Source organism: Leptopilina boulardi, unplaced genomic scaffold, assembly GCF_019393585.1.
Source record: "Leptopilina boulardi isolate dan_hultmark-lab unplaced genomic scaffold, ZJU_Lbou_2.1 LbouV2_371, whole genome shotgun sequence".
Taxonomy (NCBI): domain Eukaryota; kingdom Metazoa; phylum Arthropoda; class Insecta; order Hymenoptera; family Figitidae; genus Leptopilina; species Leptopilina boulardi.
This window is the reverse complement of record NW_026137942.1, coordinates 1651624-1667464: the sequence shown is the minus strand read 5'-3', so window position 1 is coordinate 1667464 and position 15841 is coordinate 1651624. Positions and strand designations below refer to the sequence as shown.

General features: G+C 28.3%; 1 protein-coding gene across 4 annotated transcripts in view; it reads right to left on the bottom strand.

The window, feature by feature from the left end:
• Positions 1-11504, bottom strand: part of LOC127287493 (estradiol 17-beta-dehydrogenase 2) — a 158883-nt gene extending 147379 nt beyond the window's left edge. For 3 of the 4 annotated variants that reach the window (XM_051314464.1, XM_051314462.1, XM_051314463.1), the window contains exons 1-2: positions 11047-11504; positions 5279-5560 (exon numbers count right to left, since the gene is read on the bottom strand). In XM_051314464.1, the coding sequence (XP_051170421.1) occupies positions 5279-5560; positions 11047-11218 (454 nt within the window). In that variant the 5' untranslated portion in view covers positions 11219-11504. The remainder of the gene's footprint in view (positions 1-5278; positions 5561-11046) is intronic. The other variant, XM_051314461.1, reaches the window with a different exon arrangement.
• Positions 11505-15841: the final 4337 nt, after the last annotated feature.

Below are 15841 nucleotides of genomic sequence, written 5' to 3'. Positions count from 1 at the left end.
TGCAATTTCTATTAAATATAAATTATTTTTTCACACATTTTACACTAATTTCTTGAAAATATTATGAAAACTGACAACGAGTTAAAATCTACAGTTACCACTTGCACATATCAAGTGATTATTTATTATTTATCACGTTAATAATTAAAATTCTTACAAAAATTAACTCTATAAATGTTCGTTTAACCTCACAATACTAATTTTTATAAATTTTCATCAATTTAAAGCTTTTTTTTGATAATTACCTAAAGTCGACTTAGATTCGCCCCAGCTGGGTCGAATTTAGGTAAATCAAATCCGCTAGGGAACCCGCAAATATTACCTTTTAATTTGTTTTTTTGGTATTGACCGTATTAAATTAATAATTTTTATAATGAAAAGGCCTAAATACGGTTTTCAGATATACATATATTTTTTACAGTTCCCAACTTGTTTCGAACATTATAGTTCCTCTTCAGGGGATAAATTATAATTTGAAAATCATACAAACATTGTCCGTTGATTGGATACAGACTACAAGAAGATTTCAAGAAGGATAAAAACTTTATTTTAATTATCTGAAAAAATATCAGAAAGTTATGTTTTGAGGGTTAGTTTTGTATCAATTAGTTTTGAAGAATAAAGAAAATTTCTTACCATTTCTAAATTAAAAGCATATATTAATTAAAAATTGTTAAATTTTTTGAGTGTTTTAAAATTTCCTGAAATGTATATCGAGATTATAACCTAATTAATATTATTTGTAAGTTTCATGCGAATCCGTTAAACTGTATAGACTCCAGGCGTGGCTAAAAATCAAAAAATCATAAATTTTTCAGTTTTTTGAGCCTAATTTTCATAATTTTTTGGGATTTCTCTCATTTTTACCACAGAAATTATTTTTTTTACATTTTTTACCCGGAAAAAAAGGTTTGAACAAAATCGGTAAAGAACTTTTCGAGATATCCAATTTTGGTAGAAAAATGACAATATTTTGAGAAAATATATTCGCGGAAAATTTCTTTTTTTTTATTTGGCGTCGATTCTCTACCGCGAATCTTGATTATTATCTCATCATGTTGGAATTTAATAAGTAATTTTTCGGTATATAAGCAGTATTGTATATGGGGTTTTTAATCAGTCATGAATTAAATTGTGCAAACGATTCAAATGCCAAGCAGTGTAAAGAGAGAAGAGCTGCAGTTTCGAATAAACAGTCTTTTAAAGAAAATTCAAGAAATAAATCACAGCATTGAAAATGTGCAAATTTCTCTCTTTACACTGTTTGGCATTTGAATCGTTTGCAAAATTAAATTCAAGACTGATTAAATACCCCATGGACAATACTGCTTATGCACCGAAAAATTACTCATAAAATTCCAACATGATGATATAATAATTATTATTAACCAAAAACGATTCCCATATTAATAGTCATAAATTATAAAAAACATATGGTTTGTAAAGTTTTGTTCACGTTCGATAGTATGGTTTTGTATGTAATTTTATTTTTTACAAATTTTTAGAGAAGCATTGTAACAGAAATGGAAAAATACAATCAGTCCTTTCTAGGACTTTATATAGATTTTGATAGGTTTTTAATCTACATCTGCGTAATAAAAATGATAAATCCTAAAAATATTATGCATTTATTACAAGAACGTTTTGATGGTAATCTACCTGACTTTGAGTCTATTATAACTGATGAAGAAAAAATCTTTGCAGAACAATTAGACAATGTTCTAAGAGATACAGCAAACGCTACACTGCGTTTTGAAACTTCTACAACATTGTCTTACGAAGACGAGAGCATGATACCTGATGCAAAGACAGTTGATGAAGACTTTGAAAATGACTTGGAGGTAATTGTCAATGAGAATAATAAAAAACTAAAGGTAAGTATAGATTTTGAATATAAACAAAGAGCTGTTTAGTACTGGAATCCTGTTAAACAGGGAAAAATGAAATTAAAAACTGTTCAAAATCAATTTAAAAAACTAAAACAAATTTCAATGCTTTATAGATGGGAAAAGGAAGTTAAAGAAGGTGGCAACCGAATCATCAAAATGTCAAAAATATGCGATTACGTCCTGAATGAGTTTCAAAAGGCTCATGAAAAATCATTGCCAATTCATGATGCAGACATTAGAAGATGGGCTTTAAAAGCAAGGTCAGAATTTAATTTATCAAGTAAACTGTTCACAGCTTCCACAAAATGGATTTACAATTTTAAAACAACGCACAAAATTGTGTGGCGAAAAATAAATAAATTCGTTACTACAAAACAGTTGACAAATATTGACGAATTGAAGAAGTAAGCAGATCAATTTGTTAGCAGTGTAAAACAAGAAATTTTGTTAGCTGGAACTGATAATGTTTTTAATTCAAACCAATCTGGTTTCAATTTAGAAACACACAGTGGGAGAACATTATCTTTTAAAGGAGATGTTAAGATTGAATGCATTGCACAATCTTTAAATTCTCTAACTCACAGTTACACCATTCAACCTACTGTCACAGCTAGTGGATGGCTGAAAAGCCCTTTATTTATTGTTTTACAAGAAAAAGGTGGAGACTTCAGACCTCTGGTTAAAAAAAATCTATCTATCTAACATCCCAACTATCAGGTCAATGGTTTAAAGAAGTTTACTTACCCGCTGCTGATGAAAAATCAGTACTTTTATTATATTCATGGACGGGACAAATAAAAAAAAATTTGGAAAAAGTGAATACAAATGGTAAAGAAGTGGAAATATCCACAATACCTGCAGGAACAACAGGTCAAATACAACCCCTCGATGTTTATGGATTTAGACCTTGGAAAAACTTTGTTAAGCATTTCTCCGACTCCGTAATACTGTTTGACTATGACGTTAATCTGAATTTAAGAAATAATATCTTAAAATTGCAGTCCCTAACACATATCAGTTCTCATCACCAAGATTTATTGATCTTTTTAAATATGCTTGGTATAAAAGTGGTTATACTGATGTAAGACCGCCTAAATGTGAGACACCAGTCTCTTTTTGCTTTAAAAGCTCTGAAACTGTTTGTCATTATTGTGATAACATTTCGTTTTTTAGATGTGCATGGTGTACGAAATTCATGTGCTTCAAAGACTATTTCGATCCAAAGTACGAAAGTTCTCCTCATTATTGTCAAAATTATAAGCAGTGATTTAAGAATCAAAAGTCTCTCTACAAATTAATTGTAATGTCATACATAAATTAATTTCATAAAAATAAAAAGAACAAACAAAATTTTTAAATTAAAAAAACTAAAAAAAGTAAAAAAAACAAAAAACAATTTTTTAAATTAAAAAAAAAATAAAAAAAGGGAATATACACTCGCCACCTCCAAGTTGGTTATTCCTGGGTTCGGCAGAGAGCGAGAAAATTTAAACATACACGTGAATTTAAAAAAAAATCATGCGCCATATTGGATCCGCCATTCTGAATTGTGCAAATCGGACTTCATATTCGTTTTCAGCAACCCCGAAAACCCCCGAGTAACGAGTTTCAAGCGAATCGACTGAATTTAAAAAAATTTATCTAAATTAAAACTTTACACACATTTGAGGGTTTTTTTTATTTTTAACCCCCATTTTCAACCCATAAAATTGCATGTCTGCCAAAATAAAAAAATACGTATCAAATATTTTTCGATTCTCTACAAAATGGTCCAAAGCAAAAGTCGATCCCAGTTTTACACTTGGGTAGTGTTACTTGTGAGTGTACCACATGCAAAAATTTAGGGCCCTTTACCTATTTAAAAAAACCCTTGGTACTGCTAGCTTGACGTCAAGCTGGAAGTACCACACTACAGAACCTAAATATTTTTCAAAATTTCTTCCATAGGAATTTAGGGCTCATTTAGGGCTTTCAACTGGGACTATTTAAAATTTAGAAATCCACCCCTAAACACAAAAAAAATCCCCAATTATTTTAACTCGATTTAATCAAACAATAATCATATAGGAATTAAGAGCTAAATTAGGGTTCTTCAATATGTAGCACAAAATTGACTTTTTAAAAATGCACCCCCAACCACCCCAGCCAAGTAACTGATAGATAGTCAACCACAAAATTTACCCTCCATTAGGTAAAACTCAATATTTTCAAACACATACGCATTTAAGGCTAATTTAGGGCTCTAAAAAATAATTAAATTGGTTATTCAAAAATGATACACCAACTTCCAAAACTACCGTGGAGTAGTTCAAACTTAATTTTTTCAAAAAACAAATATTTAGGAATTTAGTGCTAATTTAGGGCTCTTAAATATAACTACATTGGGTGTTCAAAAATGATGCACCAACTTCAAAAAATTACCGCGGAGTAGTTCAAAATTAATTTTTTTAAGAAACAAATACTTAAGAATTTAGGGCTTATTTAGGGCCCATAAGTGGAACTACATTGGGTGTTCAAAAATGAAGCAAACTTCCAAAACTACCGCGGAGTAGTTCAAACTTAATTTTTTTAAGGAATAATTTTAAAACTAGAAGATAATTTTTGAACAATTTTATTCAGTGCTATTTAAGAGCCCTAAATTCCTAAGTATTTGTTTCTTCAAAAAATTGAGTTTGAACTACTCCGCGGAAGTTGGTGTATCATTTTTGAATAACCAATTTAATTATTTTTTAGAGCCCTAAATTAGCTTTAAATGCGTATGTGTTTGTTTTTGAAAATATTGAGTTTTAACTATCTATCAGTTACTTGGCTGGGGTGGTTGGGGGTGCACTTTTAAAAAGTTAATTTACTGCTATTGAAGAACCCTCAATTAGCTCTTAATTCCTATATGACATATGAGTCTAAAACAATTCTTATATTATGTGAGATAAATTTCGGTGCGTAAAGTAAATTTCAGTGCGTAAAGTGAATCACTTTACACACCGTTTTAAAAAGAGCTTCTTTACACACACTTTTCGGTGTGTAAAATTTAACTTTTGAGTTTAGTGTTGCAAAAAATATTTAGGTTCTATAGTGTGGTACTTCCAGCTTGACGTCAAGCTATCAGTACCAAGGGTTATTTTAAATAGGTAAAGGACCCTAAATTTTTGCATGTGGTACTAAATTAGCCCTAATTGAGCCCTAAATGTTGGCATATATAAAAACTTTTTTTGTGGAAGTGGTACTTCCAGGATTACCGACCTAGAATATTCATTTGTTTGAATTTGTTTGAATCTCAGATAAGTTTGATTGATTAAAAATTTATTTAACAATTTCATTATAGTGCCTTTTTTCGAACACCATCACGTACCATTTAAATATTAAATATAAAAAAATAAATAAACACTTACCTAATTTATTGTTTTTTAAACATTCTCGTATATCAACTCCAAAATTTTGAATACTCTCTTTAATAGTAATATCTAATTTATAAATGTAAACACCAAGTTCAAGCAATTCGTTTACATTGGGTCCATCAATATCAAGAACACTTGCAATAACAGCAAATCCAAGAGAACGACAATAAACTGCCAGACTATATCCTAATCCAGAGTCACATCCAATTATAACAACAGCCATATTAAGTTGAACCACATTTTTTTCATATATTTTTTGATAAAAAATGGCTGCTCCTATAAGTAAAATATTTTTTGTTCGATTAATAAAAAATTGTGATAATCCTCGTGAACGTCCATAGCTTAAAGCATGGATCAATTGAGGGTCCTGATCAAAGAACCGATTATAATTTTCTGACGCTTGAATTAGTAGGCCCCTGAGTAGTAAAAATGATTTGTTTCAATTTTAGTTTTTTGTAAACATATTCCGATAGAGAATTTTATTGCTCATTTTCTTCTCTTTGACAAAAATTCCCATACATTATAGTTTTTGTAATATTCTTAAAAAACTGTTTTTTTTAAACTAAAAATTTAATGATTTTTTTTACTTCAACTCGCGATAAATAAGACAATTTTTGATATTTTTTAATCAAACTAACATGAAAATACGTATTATTTTATTGTACGATTGATAGTGTAAACAAAAATTAATTTTAATAATAAACAAAAAAGTTAACAATTTTTTTCTGAACAAATGCAAAATTTGTGGGTTTTTTTCACCGACAATAAACTTACTGTGAGAAAGTTGTTAATTAGGACCTAAGTCGCTAGCGGACGACCGTCGGACCGTTTCGCTCGCATGACGTAAGAGTGAGGTTAAGTCACTCGTTACAGTTTCACAGACTGTAAAAAATCTTTTTGGAAATTGTACATTCACAATTTGTATTTGTGTTAAAATTTGTAAAATTACTATATTCAATAAGGTTATGTTACTACATTAAAAGAAGCACTTTTACAATTTTCTGTAAATTTACTACTTTCAAAGTGGGTAATAGGTGAAACATAATTAGTTGTTGCATCCGTCACCTATTACCCACTTTGAAAGTAGTAAATTTACAGAAAATTGTAAAAGTGCTTCTTTTAATGTAGTAACATAACCTTATTGAGTATAGTAATTTTACAAATTTTAACACAAATACAAATTGTGAATGTACAATCTCCAAAAAGATTTTTTATAGTGCAGGTAAGAAAAACCCATGGAGTGGTATAAGGAGACCGAACGACGTACATTGAAAGTGGGCCAAATTTTGGTAACCGCTTAGTGTCATGAAAATACGTAATGGAACACAAGCGCTCTCGTGGGAAGTATGTAAACAGTGGGAAAAATTAGAACCCTACCGAAAGAGTGGTACTGGAATGGTACTGAATTAGACTTGGCTTGAGTTCCACTTCAGTACCACTACCTGATAACCCATAAGAAGACATTTTTAAAGTACTTTAACAATAGTTTTAAAGGTATATAAGATCAACAAACTGTCTCTTACGATATACGTGTAAAACAGCAAAAAAAACATAATAGTTTGTAGAAAATTTCTGTTAAGTTTGGAAATTATATTGCAATCCCTCCTTGAACAATAGATCCCTAGGTCCTCTGTTGAAGGATTAAAATTTTAACCCGAGTTTTATTGCTTAAAAAATTTGTAATTTTAATAACTCAACTTTAAAAAATATATATTGAGATTCGTTAATATTTCCAGATTATGAATATCTAAAATTTATCAAAAAATAATTACATTTAAAAAAGTTATAATTTATCTCGTATACCTTAAGTTTGATAAAATAATGGACATCATTATTGAATTTAGCTGATAAAGGAAATATCATATGCATAATAATGTATGAAAATAATATAAATCCATGAAAAACAAATATAATATTGAAATAAATATAAAGTTTTAGTTTAAACATATTGAAAAAGCTAGTCGCTTTTCACTTTTATGAGGGTATTAACGGTAACTCGACCCTTTTCGCAGGTAAATTTCCTAGTTCCATTTCAGTAGCAAAATGCACCAAATTAGTACTGAGTTGGTACTGAGATCTCAGTTCCAATCGAGGTTCCAATTTCCCAGTACCAATCCAGTACCACCCTTCCGGTAGGGACAGTAAAAACCAAAACAAAGAGACGCACCATTTATAATACAAGCAAATGTATGCAAATATTTTGAACAAAAAATCAATATAACTGCAAATAATTTACTTTTTAAGTGCATTCTGATTTTGTTTTAAAATTATATACTTAAAAATAAAGTTATTATTGGGTAAAAAATTGAGGAGTTATTGAACGATTGACTTAACCTCACTCTTACCACAAAACGGTCGTCCGCTACCCACTTCAAATAATTAATATATCTTGAAGATTTTGAATAATAATTATTGTGATGCATTCATACTTTTCAGAAAACTTTTTTAGGTCCTAATGAACAACTTTCTCACTGGAAGTTTATTGTTGGTGAAAATTTTTCAGATAAACGAAGCGCTGGAAGATTGAAACCCACAAATTTTGCATTGGTTCAGAAAAAAATTGTTAACTTTTTTGTTTATTATTAAAATTAATTTTTGTTTAAACTATCAATTGAACAATAAAATAAGGCGTATTTTCATTTTTATTTGATTAAAAAATATCAAAAATTTTCTTATTTATCGCGAGTTGAAGTCAACAAAATCATTAAATTTTTATTTTAAAAAAACAGAAAAAAATGCGCAATAAAATAGAAAATAATAATTTTTTCCACTCAGGAGCCAACTAATTCGAGCGTCAGAAAATTATAATCGGTTATTTGATCGGATTCTCTCTCAAAAAATTGTATATTAGGTGGTTTCTTTTTCTAAATAAATATTTTCTGATCCTTTTTTTTACACAAAAAAAAACAATTTCTAATGAAATCAGTCTTCTAAAAAAATTTTTCTAACAAGTTTTGATTTCTAAAAAAAGTTTTTTTAACAAAGTTCAATTTTTAAAAAATATTTTTAAATTTTTCTAAAAGTAATAATTTATTTTTGAAATGTTTCTATTAAAAATTTATGTTTTGGCCAACACTTCTAAGATAACATAGAATATCATCTGCAACATAATCATTATATCGAGACACAATAGTATGAAGTCTATGTTAATTTTAATTGTTAATTTAAAAATTTTTTTAATTAAAATGACACAACGAATTTTTAGTTTATACTAAACAACTGATAAGACTTCTCCGAAGTTGCTGGTGAATAACAAAAAACGATTTATATTTCATTTTAAGCTGAACTGCAATATCAATTTATTTCTGTTATTATAAATTTTAGTAGACTTTGTTAGAAAAAAAACAACTTAGAAATTGAAATTTGTTAGAAAAAACAATTTTAGAAATTAAACTGTGAGAAAAAAAAATTTACAAAAAAAAATTTAGAAATTACTTTTTAGAAAAAGTGTAACCCAACCTATTATTATTATTATTATATTAATAAATATAAATTGTAAAAACTATAAAAACTTCAGCATTTCATAATAATCAAAATGAAAGAAAAAAGGAGGAATAAATAATCACAGCCCCACAAAAAAAAAAAGTGTCATGTACTTTTGACCGGAATACCCTAACCCTATGTATTTTGACGCGCTGAGCACGAATCCGAAGTCCGTTTTGCTCCATCACGTCAGGATTTTTTTCTAACCTCAAAAAACATGTCCAATTTTGAGAAGTAGGCGATTTTTTTAAAAATTGATGTATTAACTTCAAACTTGGTATCTGGGGGTTTTTTGTTTTGCTGATTACGAATCTGAAGTTAGATTTTCAAAATCAAAAATGGCGGATCCAATATGGCGGACGAATTTTGAAAAAATTTTAAGATTTACTTCAAACTTGGTATCTAGGGGTTTTTTCGGTCGCTGATTACGAATCTGATGTCAGATTTCCGAAATTCGATATGTCTGATTCAATATTAAGGAATTATTTTTAAAAAACTGTCAGATTATTATGAAATTTGGTATCTACAGGTTTTCTAAGTTGCTGACAAGTAACACTAGGGAAGTGCCATACGCCGATTTTTCTGAAACTTGGCAGTTTTGTAGTTTTTTGAAAACAATTTGACACGTATGTTTTGTTTTTCCCCAAAAGCTGATTTATGGGGGGAAATACCCCTTGAATTTTTTTTGGTAGGGGGACATTATTTTACGAAATTTTTCAAAAATTAATGTGCAATAGTGTATCTGGGGGTTTTTTGGGTCACTGATTACGAATCTGATGTCAGATTTCAAAAATTCAAAATGGCATATCCAACATGGACTTCTATCGGCCACATTAGATACGCCATTATCAATTTTTGAAAACTGACATCAGATTCGTAATCAGCGACCCAAAAAACCCCTAGATACCAAGTTTGAAGTAAATCTTAAAATTTTTTCAAAATTCGTCCGCCATATTGGATCCGCCATTTTTGATTTTGAAAATCTAACTTCAGATTCGTAATCAGCGACACAAAAAACCCCCAGATACCAAGTTTGAAGTTAATACATCAATTTTTAAAAAAATCGCCTACTTCTCAAAATCCGACATGTTTTTTGAGGTTAGAAAAAAATCCTGACGTGATGGAGCAAAACGGACTTCGGATTCGTGTTCAGCGCGTCAAAATACATAGGGTTAGGGTATTCTGGTCAAAAGTACATGACACTTTTTTTTTTTGTGGGGCTGTGTAATTTATTTTATATTACTGATCGGGGCGCATGAATTTCCCATAAAAATCATTATTAAAAATTTTTATTTTAAAGTATTTTATTAAAAATAATTCCAAATTCGTCGAATTTTAATTTGTTCCAATTTATAATTGATAGAATTTTTAAGACGCTGAATTTTCATTTGTCCTTAATTACAAATGGCCGAACAAACTATCAACAGAAAGATTTCAGCTCAATTTAAAAAATTCACCAATCACTATTTTCTTAATTATTTTTAATTGGTCAATTTTAAAAATTGCGCCGAAATCTTTCCGTCGATTGTTTGTTCGACCATTTGTAATTTCGTACAAATGAAAATTCGGCAGCAAACAAAAAATTTGGTAGCTAAATTTTTATTATATAAAAATTCCTATAAAAAGAAAATCTGTCAATGTTTAATTTAAAAATTTTAAATTCGTCTAAAAAATATTATTTTTAATAAGTAAAATACTTTAGAATAAAAATTCGAATTAATGATTTTTATAAGAAATTCATGCGCGCCCCTACTGATTCATAAGAAAATGTTTACAAATAATTACTGTTACTATTAATTTCAAGATGAACGGAGTTTAAGCAAGTAAATGATCTAGGGTAAAAGATTTAAAGAATTAAAGTTTTATTACTTTTTACATTTATAGTATATTTAAAATGTGTAAATCTTAAGAAGACTTTTGTTCTTTAAAATCTTTCAATTTATTAAGAAAATTTAGGGATAAAAAAAATTGTTATATATTTTATTTTACTTTTTAAACGCTTTATACTGTAGAACAATAATTATTTGAAAAAATGTAATATATGTTTTTAGTCTCTGTTTTTTAGTTAATAGGCTATTTTATAATTTGAATTATCTCAAAGTATATACTGTTTCATTTCAAATATAGTACTTAAATAATCTCTGAAATTGTATCCGATGCTTGAATTGCTGAGACAGCGCAAAAGAATTTCATCCTATACGCACTTTTGTTTTAACTTAAGTAGATTATAAATTACTGAAAAATTTATTATAATAAATAAATATATGTGTTATATTTACCAAACATGAATAAGAATAGTACAATAGCTAAACACTTGTATCCCGCATTGTAAAATATAATAATTGTTGATAAGGCAATTAAACTGATAATGAAAATTTTTAAATACTTTTTAACTACATATTCTAGTTTTTCGATGAGATTCATGGTGTAATTAGAAAACTTTACTGTCATCTTGATAATATATGAAAGTGCATAGAAGCAAACGACAGTCGAAAACTAAGAAACCGGTTCAAAACTATTTTGCGTGCAAGTCCTACCTGAGGAAGTTGAAGACTGAAGACACATTCGCCTCACATCTTGTAAGCCCCCTACCATGCTACCTCAGTTGATTCGGGAATCTGCATAATTTTCTCAAGAGCTAAATTTTTCCAAATTTCGTTTAAGTAAACATAAAATTAAATTTAAATAAAATTAAAAAAATATTTAACAAACAAGCTTTTTAAAATATCCTGGAGTACAATTTTTTATTTAAAATGTTAAATTTATGTCAATTTCCCAAATAGCAACTGTTCGGAAAATAAAATTTTTCAGTTTTCCTAAAAGTTAATTTGTCAATTTTTTTAGAATTTTAGGGGAGAGTCGGATAACCCCGGATAGCAGGTAGCCGCGGACATTCTTTATTTTACATACAATACTGCTTTTTATCAGTGAAATTAATTACATATGGTATATTATTCAATGCAACTTATATTTTTAATGTGTTGATACATTTTTTTATTTATGTACATTTTATAAAAACTTTTATTCTGAAGATTAAACCTTAAAGTCAAGAAAATTTAAAAAATATACCACGCACAGAACGTCATACAAAAATTATAAATTATATTATATTTTGACTTTTTGTCACCATTTGATACAGTTTTAAAATTTATTTCATATAAATTAGAATTTACTGATTGTTAAAGCCATAATTTTTGTCTTTATATTAAAAAATTATTTATTTATTATTTATTTTCTAATTGAATTCATTTTAACAGTTATAAACAGAAACCTTGTCTTTAGCATAAACCAAATTAATTAATTTTCAAAAAACATTTACAAAATTTATTAACCAAATAACTAAAATCTCCAGGGCTACCCAACTCACCCCTATTTAATATGATAATTATAATTTAATTATAATAAAAAAAAATTAATTAAAAATTTCAAAATAAATTTTTAAAGCGTTCTTTAAAAATTTTGTATTATTATTTCTCACATCTTTTTCTGTGATTTCATTATTTTTATTCTAAATTTTAAATTTCTAAAAAATTAACAAAATAATTGTGGGCTCGTACACATACAATCACTCTATTTTTGAACAATTTATACCTCCTCCCCTCACCATATCACACTTCGTCGCAAACCTTGAACCCCCCCTATCCCTATAAAGTCACGTCACACACTTAAATTTTTTTAATGTAATACCCCTATTGAAAAAAAACACGTATAATAATACGTATAATAATACGTATAATTATACGTGTTTTTTTTCACTAGGGACAGTAAAACCTCGTTAACACGAACCCTTACAACAAGAATTTCACTTTAGCACGAACAAAAGTTTCGGTCCCTTAAAAATAACATGAGAAATATGTTAACGGATAACACGAATTTCGTTATAACGAGAACAAATTCTCTAGTCCCTTCGAATTCGTGTTAACGAGGTTTTACTGTATTTATATGATTATAAGTCTAATACAGTAAAACCTCGTTAACACGAATTCGAAGGGACTAGAGAATTTGTTCTCGTTATAACGAAATTCGTGTTATCCGTTAACATATTTCTCATGTTATTTTTAAGGGACCGAAACTTTTGTTCGTGCTAAAGTGAAATTCTTGTTATAAGGGTTCGTGTTAACGAGGTTTTACTGTATACAAATTAATAAATAAAACGACATTCAAAAAAGTGTTACCTAACGATCGAGCTCGATCCTCCCCCTCACCCAAGCTGTGTGGCTATTACTATGTGCACAACCCCTTTTACACTAAGAAGAAAATTTATTTGATTCAAATAATTAGTTACTTGACTATTATCAAATAAATATTGATTTGTATCAAATAATTATTATTTGAGTCAATTGAAATAATATTTATGTTAAATACAAAAATTATTGGTTCAAATTCAGTTTATTTTATTCGATAATAGACAAATAATCAATTATTTGAATCAAATAAATTTTTTTTTCAGTGTAAAAAAACTTAAAAATTTTATTTTCCGATAAATTCCATCTTAAAATTTAAGAAAATTTTCCGTGTAATTTTTCAGCAAATTATTATTGAAAATTAGCTGAAATCTTATTTAGAAATTTTGGAGTAAATTTACACTGCAAAGTTGAAAAAGCGTATTTGCCATAAGTTTGCAGCAAAATTGCAAATATTTGTGCTATCTGTAGTTTTTACATTTTATAAACTGCGTTCATTCTATAATATATTTTAAAACATTCATCTACAGATCCTACATGGAATTTAAGTTTAATTTTGTACCTAAATATTTAAAATTTTTAATTAAAAAATGTTTGTCATTGGGTACAAAGGCGATTGAAAATAATTATTTTACCTCACATGCTCAAAACACTCGTGTTATTGTGCGCGCGAAGCAGGTTGTAACTCGAAGTTTTTAGACTATCTCTAGAGAGGAAAAAACACTTACGCAGCGGCTTTATTATTAAATTGAGTTTTGTAAAAGTAAGATTTAAAATAAAAGTTATATAGTTTAACATGTATTCTATTCTATTCTATTCTAGAGTATTCAAAATTATTTTTATCAAAATAATTTTAAAAATATTTTTATAATTTTTTATTTCCAACTAAAAAAGTGTTTGCATTATTCTTTCTTAACTTTTATTTTATTTCACTTCTTTAAATTTCATATAAAAAATTAATATTTAGAAATTTCATTGCACAGATCATTTTTTATAACTTTTTTGTTTCATCTCTTTAATTAATTATTTTTAAATGTATTATTAATATAAAAAAAATTACAGAATGTAAATAAACATTAATATTGAAAAATATTTTCGTACTGTTATTGAAATAATTGTTTATTGATGAATGGTCGGTAAATAAGTATAGATTTTTGAACAAAAAATAAAGAGTTAAATTGAAAATACGAGTAGGTTAAAAATACAAGTAATAATTATTTCCCACAAAATATCTTAACCCTTAACTGGCCCAATTCCGCGTTCGAACGTAAATGGCACAACGGGTCTTCTGGACCCGACGTATTAAAACGTCAAAGGTACAGCCAGTATTAAATATTTTTGCTCAAAAATTTAATCTGAGGTTGCTTATGATGTGTTTCTTAAAATACAGGGTCAGTTGGGGTAAATGGGGACAAAATCCCTATTTTTCACAAATTACGTAAGTTCCTTCCTTTCAAAGGTAATATTCGCAGGGTTATTATTTTTAAGTTGTTATTTACGTTCCCAGGATTAATTTTATGCAGCAGAAAAAAAATTAAATAAGCTTTAAACGCATGAAACTGACTGTTCCCATTTTACCCCAAGATTTATAAAATTTCCTAAAATTTGGGGTAAATGAGGACAGCATAGTTTCAAAGAAAGGTTTTAAAAAAAGTTTCTTTAAGTATATTAATGTATTAAGAGATGAAAAAACTTGATAAAAAATTTTAATATGGCCGACGAACTTAAAAATTTTCTTATAAATTGAGGGCCTCCATGCAATAAGGGGACGAACGTGATTTTCGTTGTCTCCTTGCGCAGCCGGCCGCGCGCCGTCCGTGGGGACTTCTACTGGCGCGCTCGTCCCCTTATTGCATGGAGGCCCTCAATTGATTAAATTTGCTTTGTTTATGTCTTTTATTTTTTTTCAGTATTTTGTCTCGCATTTGAAAAAAAACAGCCTTAAAAATCATAAAAAATTTTTTTTCTATTCCTTATGATTCCTATAACAGAAATTCACTTAAATTTTTTATTTTTGTCAATTTGGTTAATAATATTTACCTCGAATTTTTAGATTCTTAGCGTAAACGGGGACAGCTTGTTATAATTAACTAAATTGACAAAAATCAAAAATTCAAGTGAATCTGTGTTACAGGAGTCATAAGGAATAAGAAAAAAATGTTGTATGATTTTTAAGTCTGTTTTCTTTGAAATGCGAGATAAAATACTGATAAGATAAAAGCTTGGCAATACTCAGAACCTCTTGTAGGTGCCCGAGTCGAAATTTTTCCCTCTTTTCACCCTCGATTTTCTCAGCCTCTTTTCAGCCTGAAATCATGCGCTTATTTCCAAATCTGCATGTTTAGAGGTTGAAAAGAGGTCTTGGCATTTTTTCTTAATTTGAATTTTTCGAAGTTTTATTCCTCCTAAAAGTTTTATAGTATAACGACAAAGACCAATAAATATATCTTCAATAGGGTCAATAAATAATGTCCATAAGAAAAAAAATCCATTTTTTACATTTTTTTAATTTTATTTTTTCGTTTTTTTTGTTTTTTTTTAACCTCTTTTACGCCTCTCTAGTCATCTTTAAACCCTCCTTTCAGCCTCCAATATAGCAGATATTTCCACTTTTGCAAATTCGAGGTCAAAAAGAGGGTATGAAAGTGTTGGAGAGAATAAAAGGAGGATAAAAGGAGATTTTTAGAGAACTTACAGAGAGTCTAAATTTCGACTCGGGTGATTTGAAGTTAAAATATTGACGTTGAACTTAATTTTAAAACTGTAAATTAAGCTCCAACACCTCTTGTCCTCATTTACCCCAACTGACCCTGATTATTTTTACAGGGATTAATTTATTTTGTAAGTTAGTTAAAAAAAATTGTGAAAAATAAAAATTTCAAAATGGCAA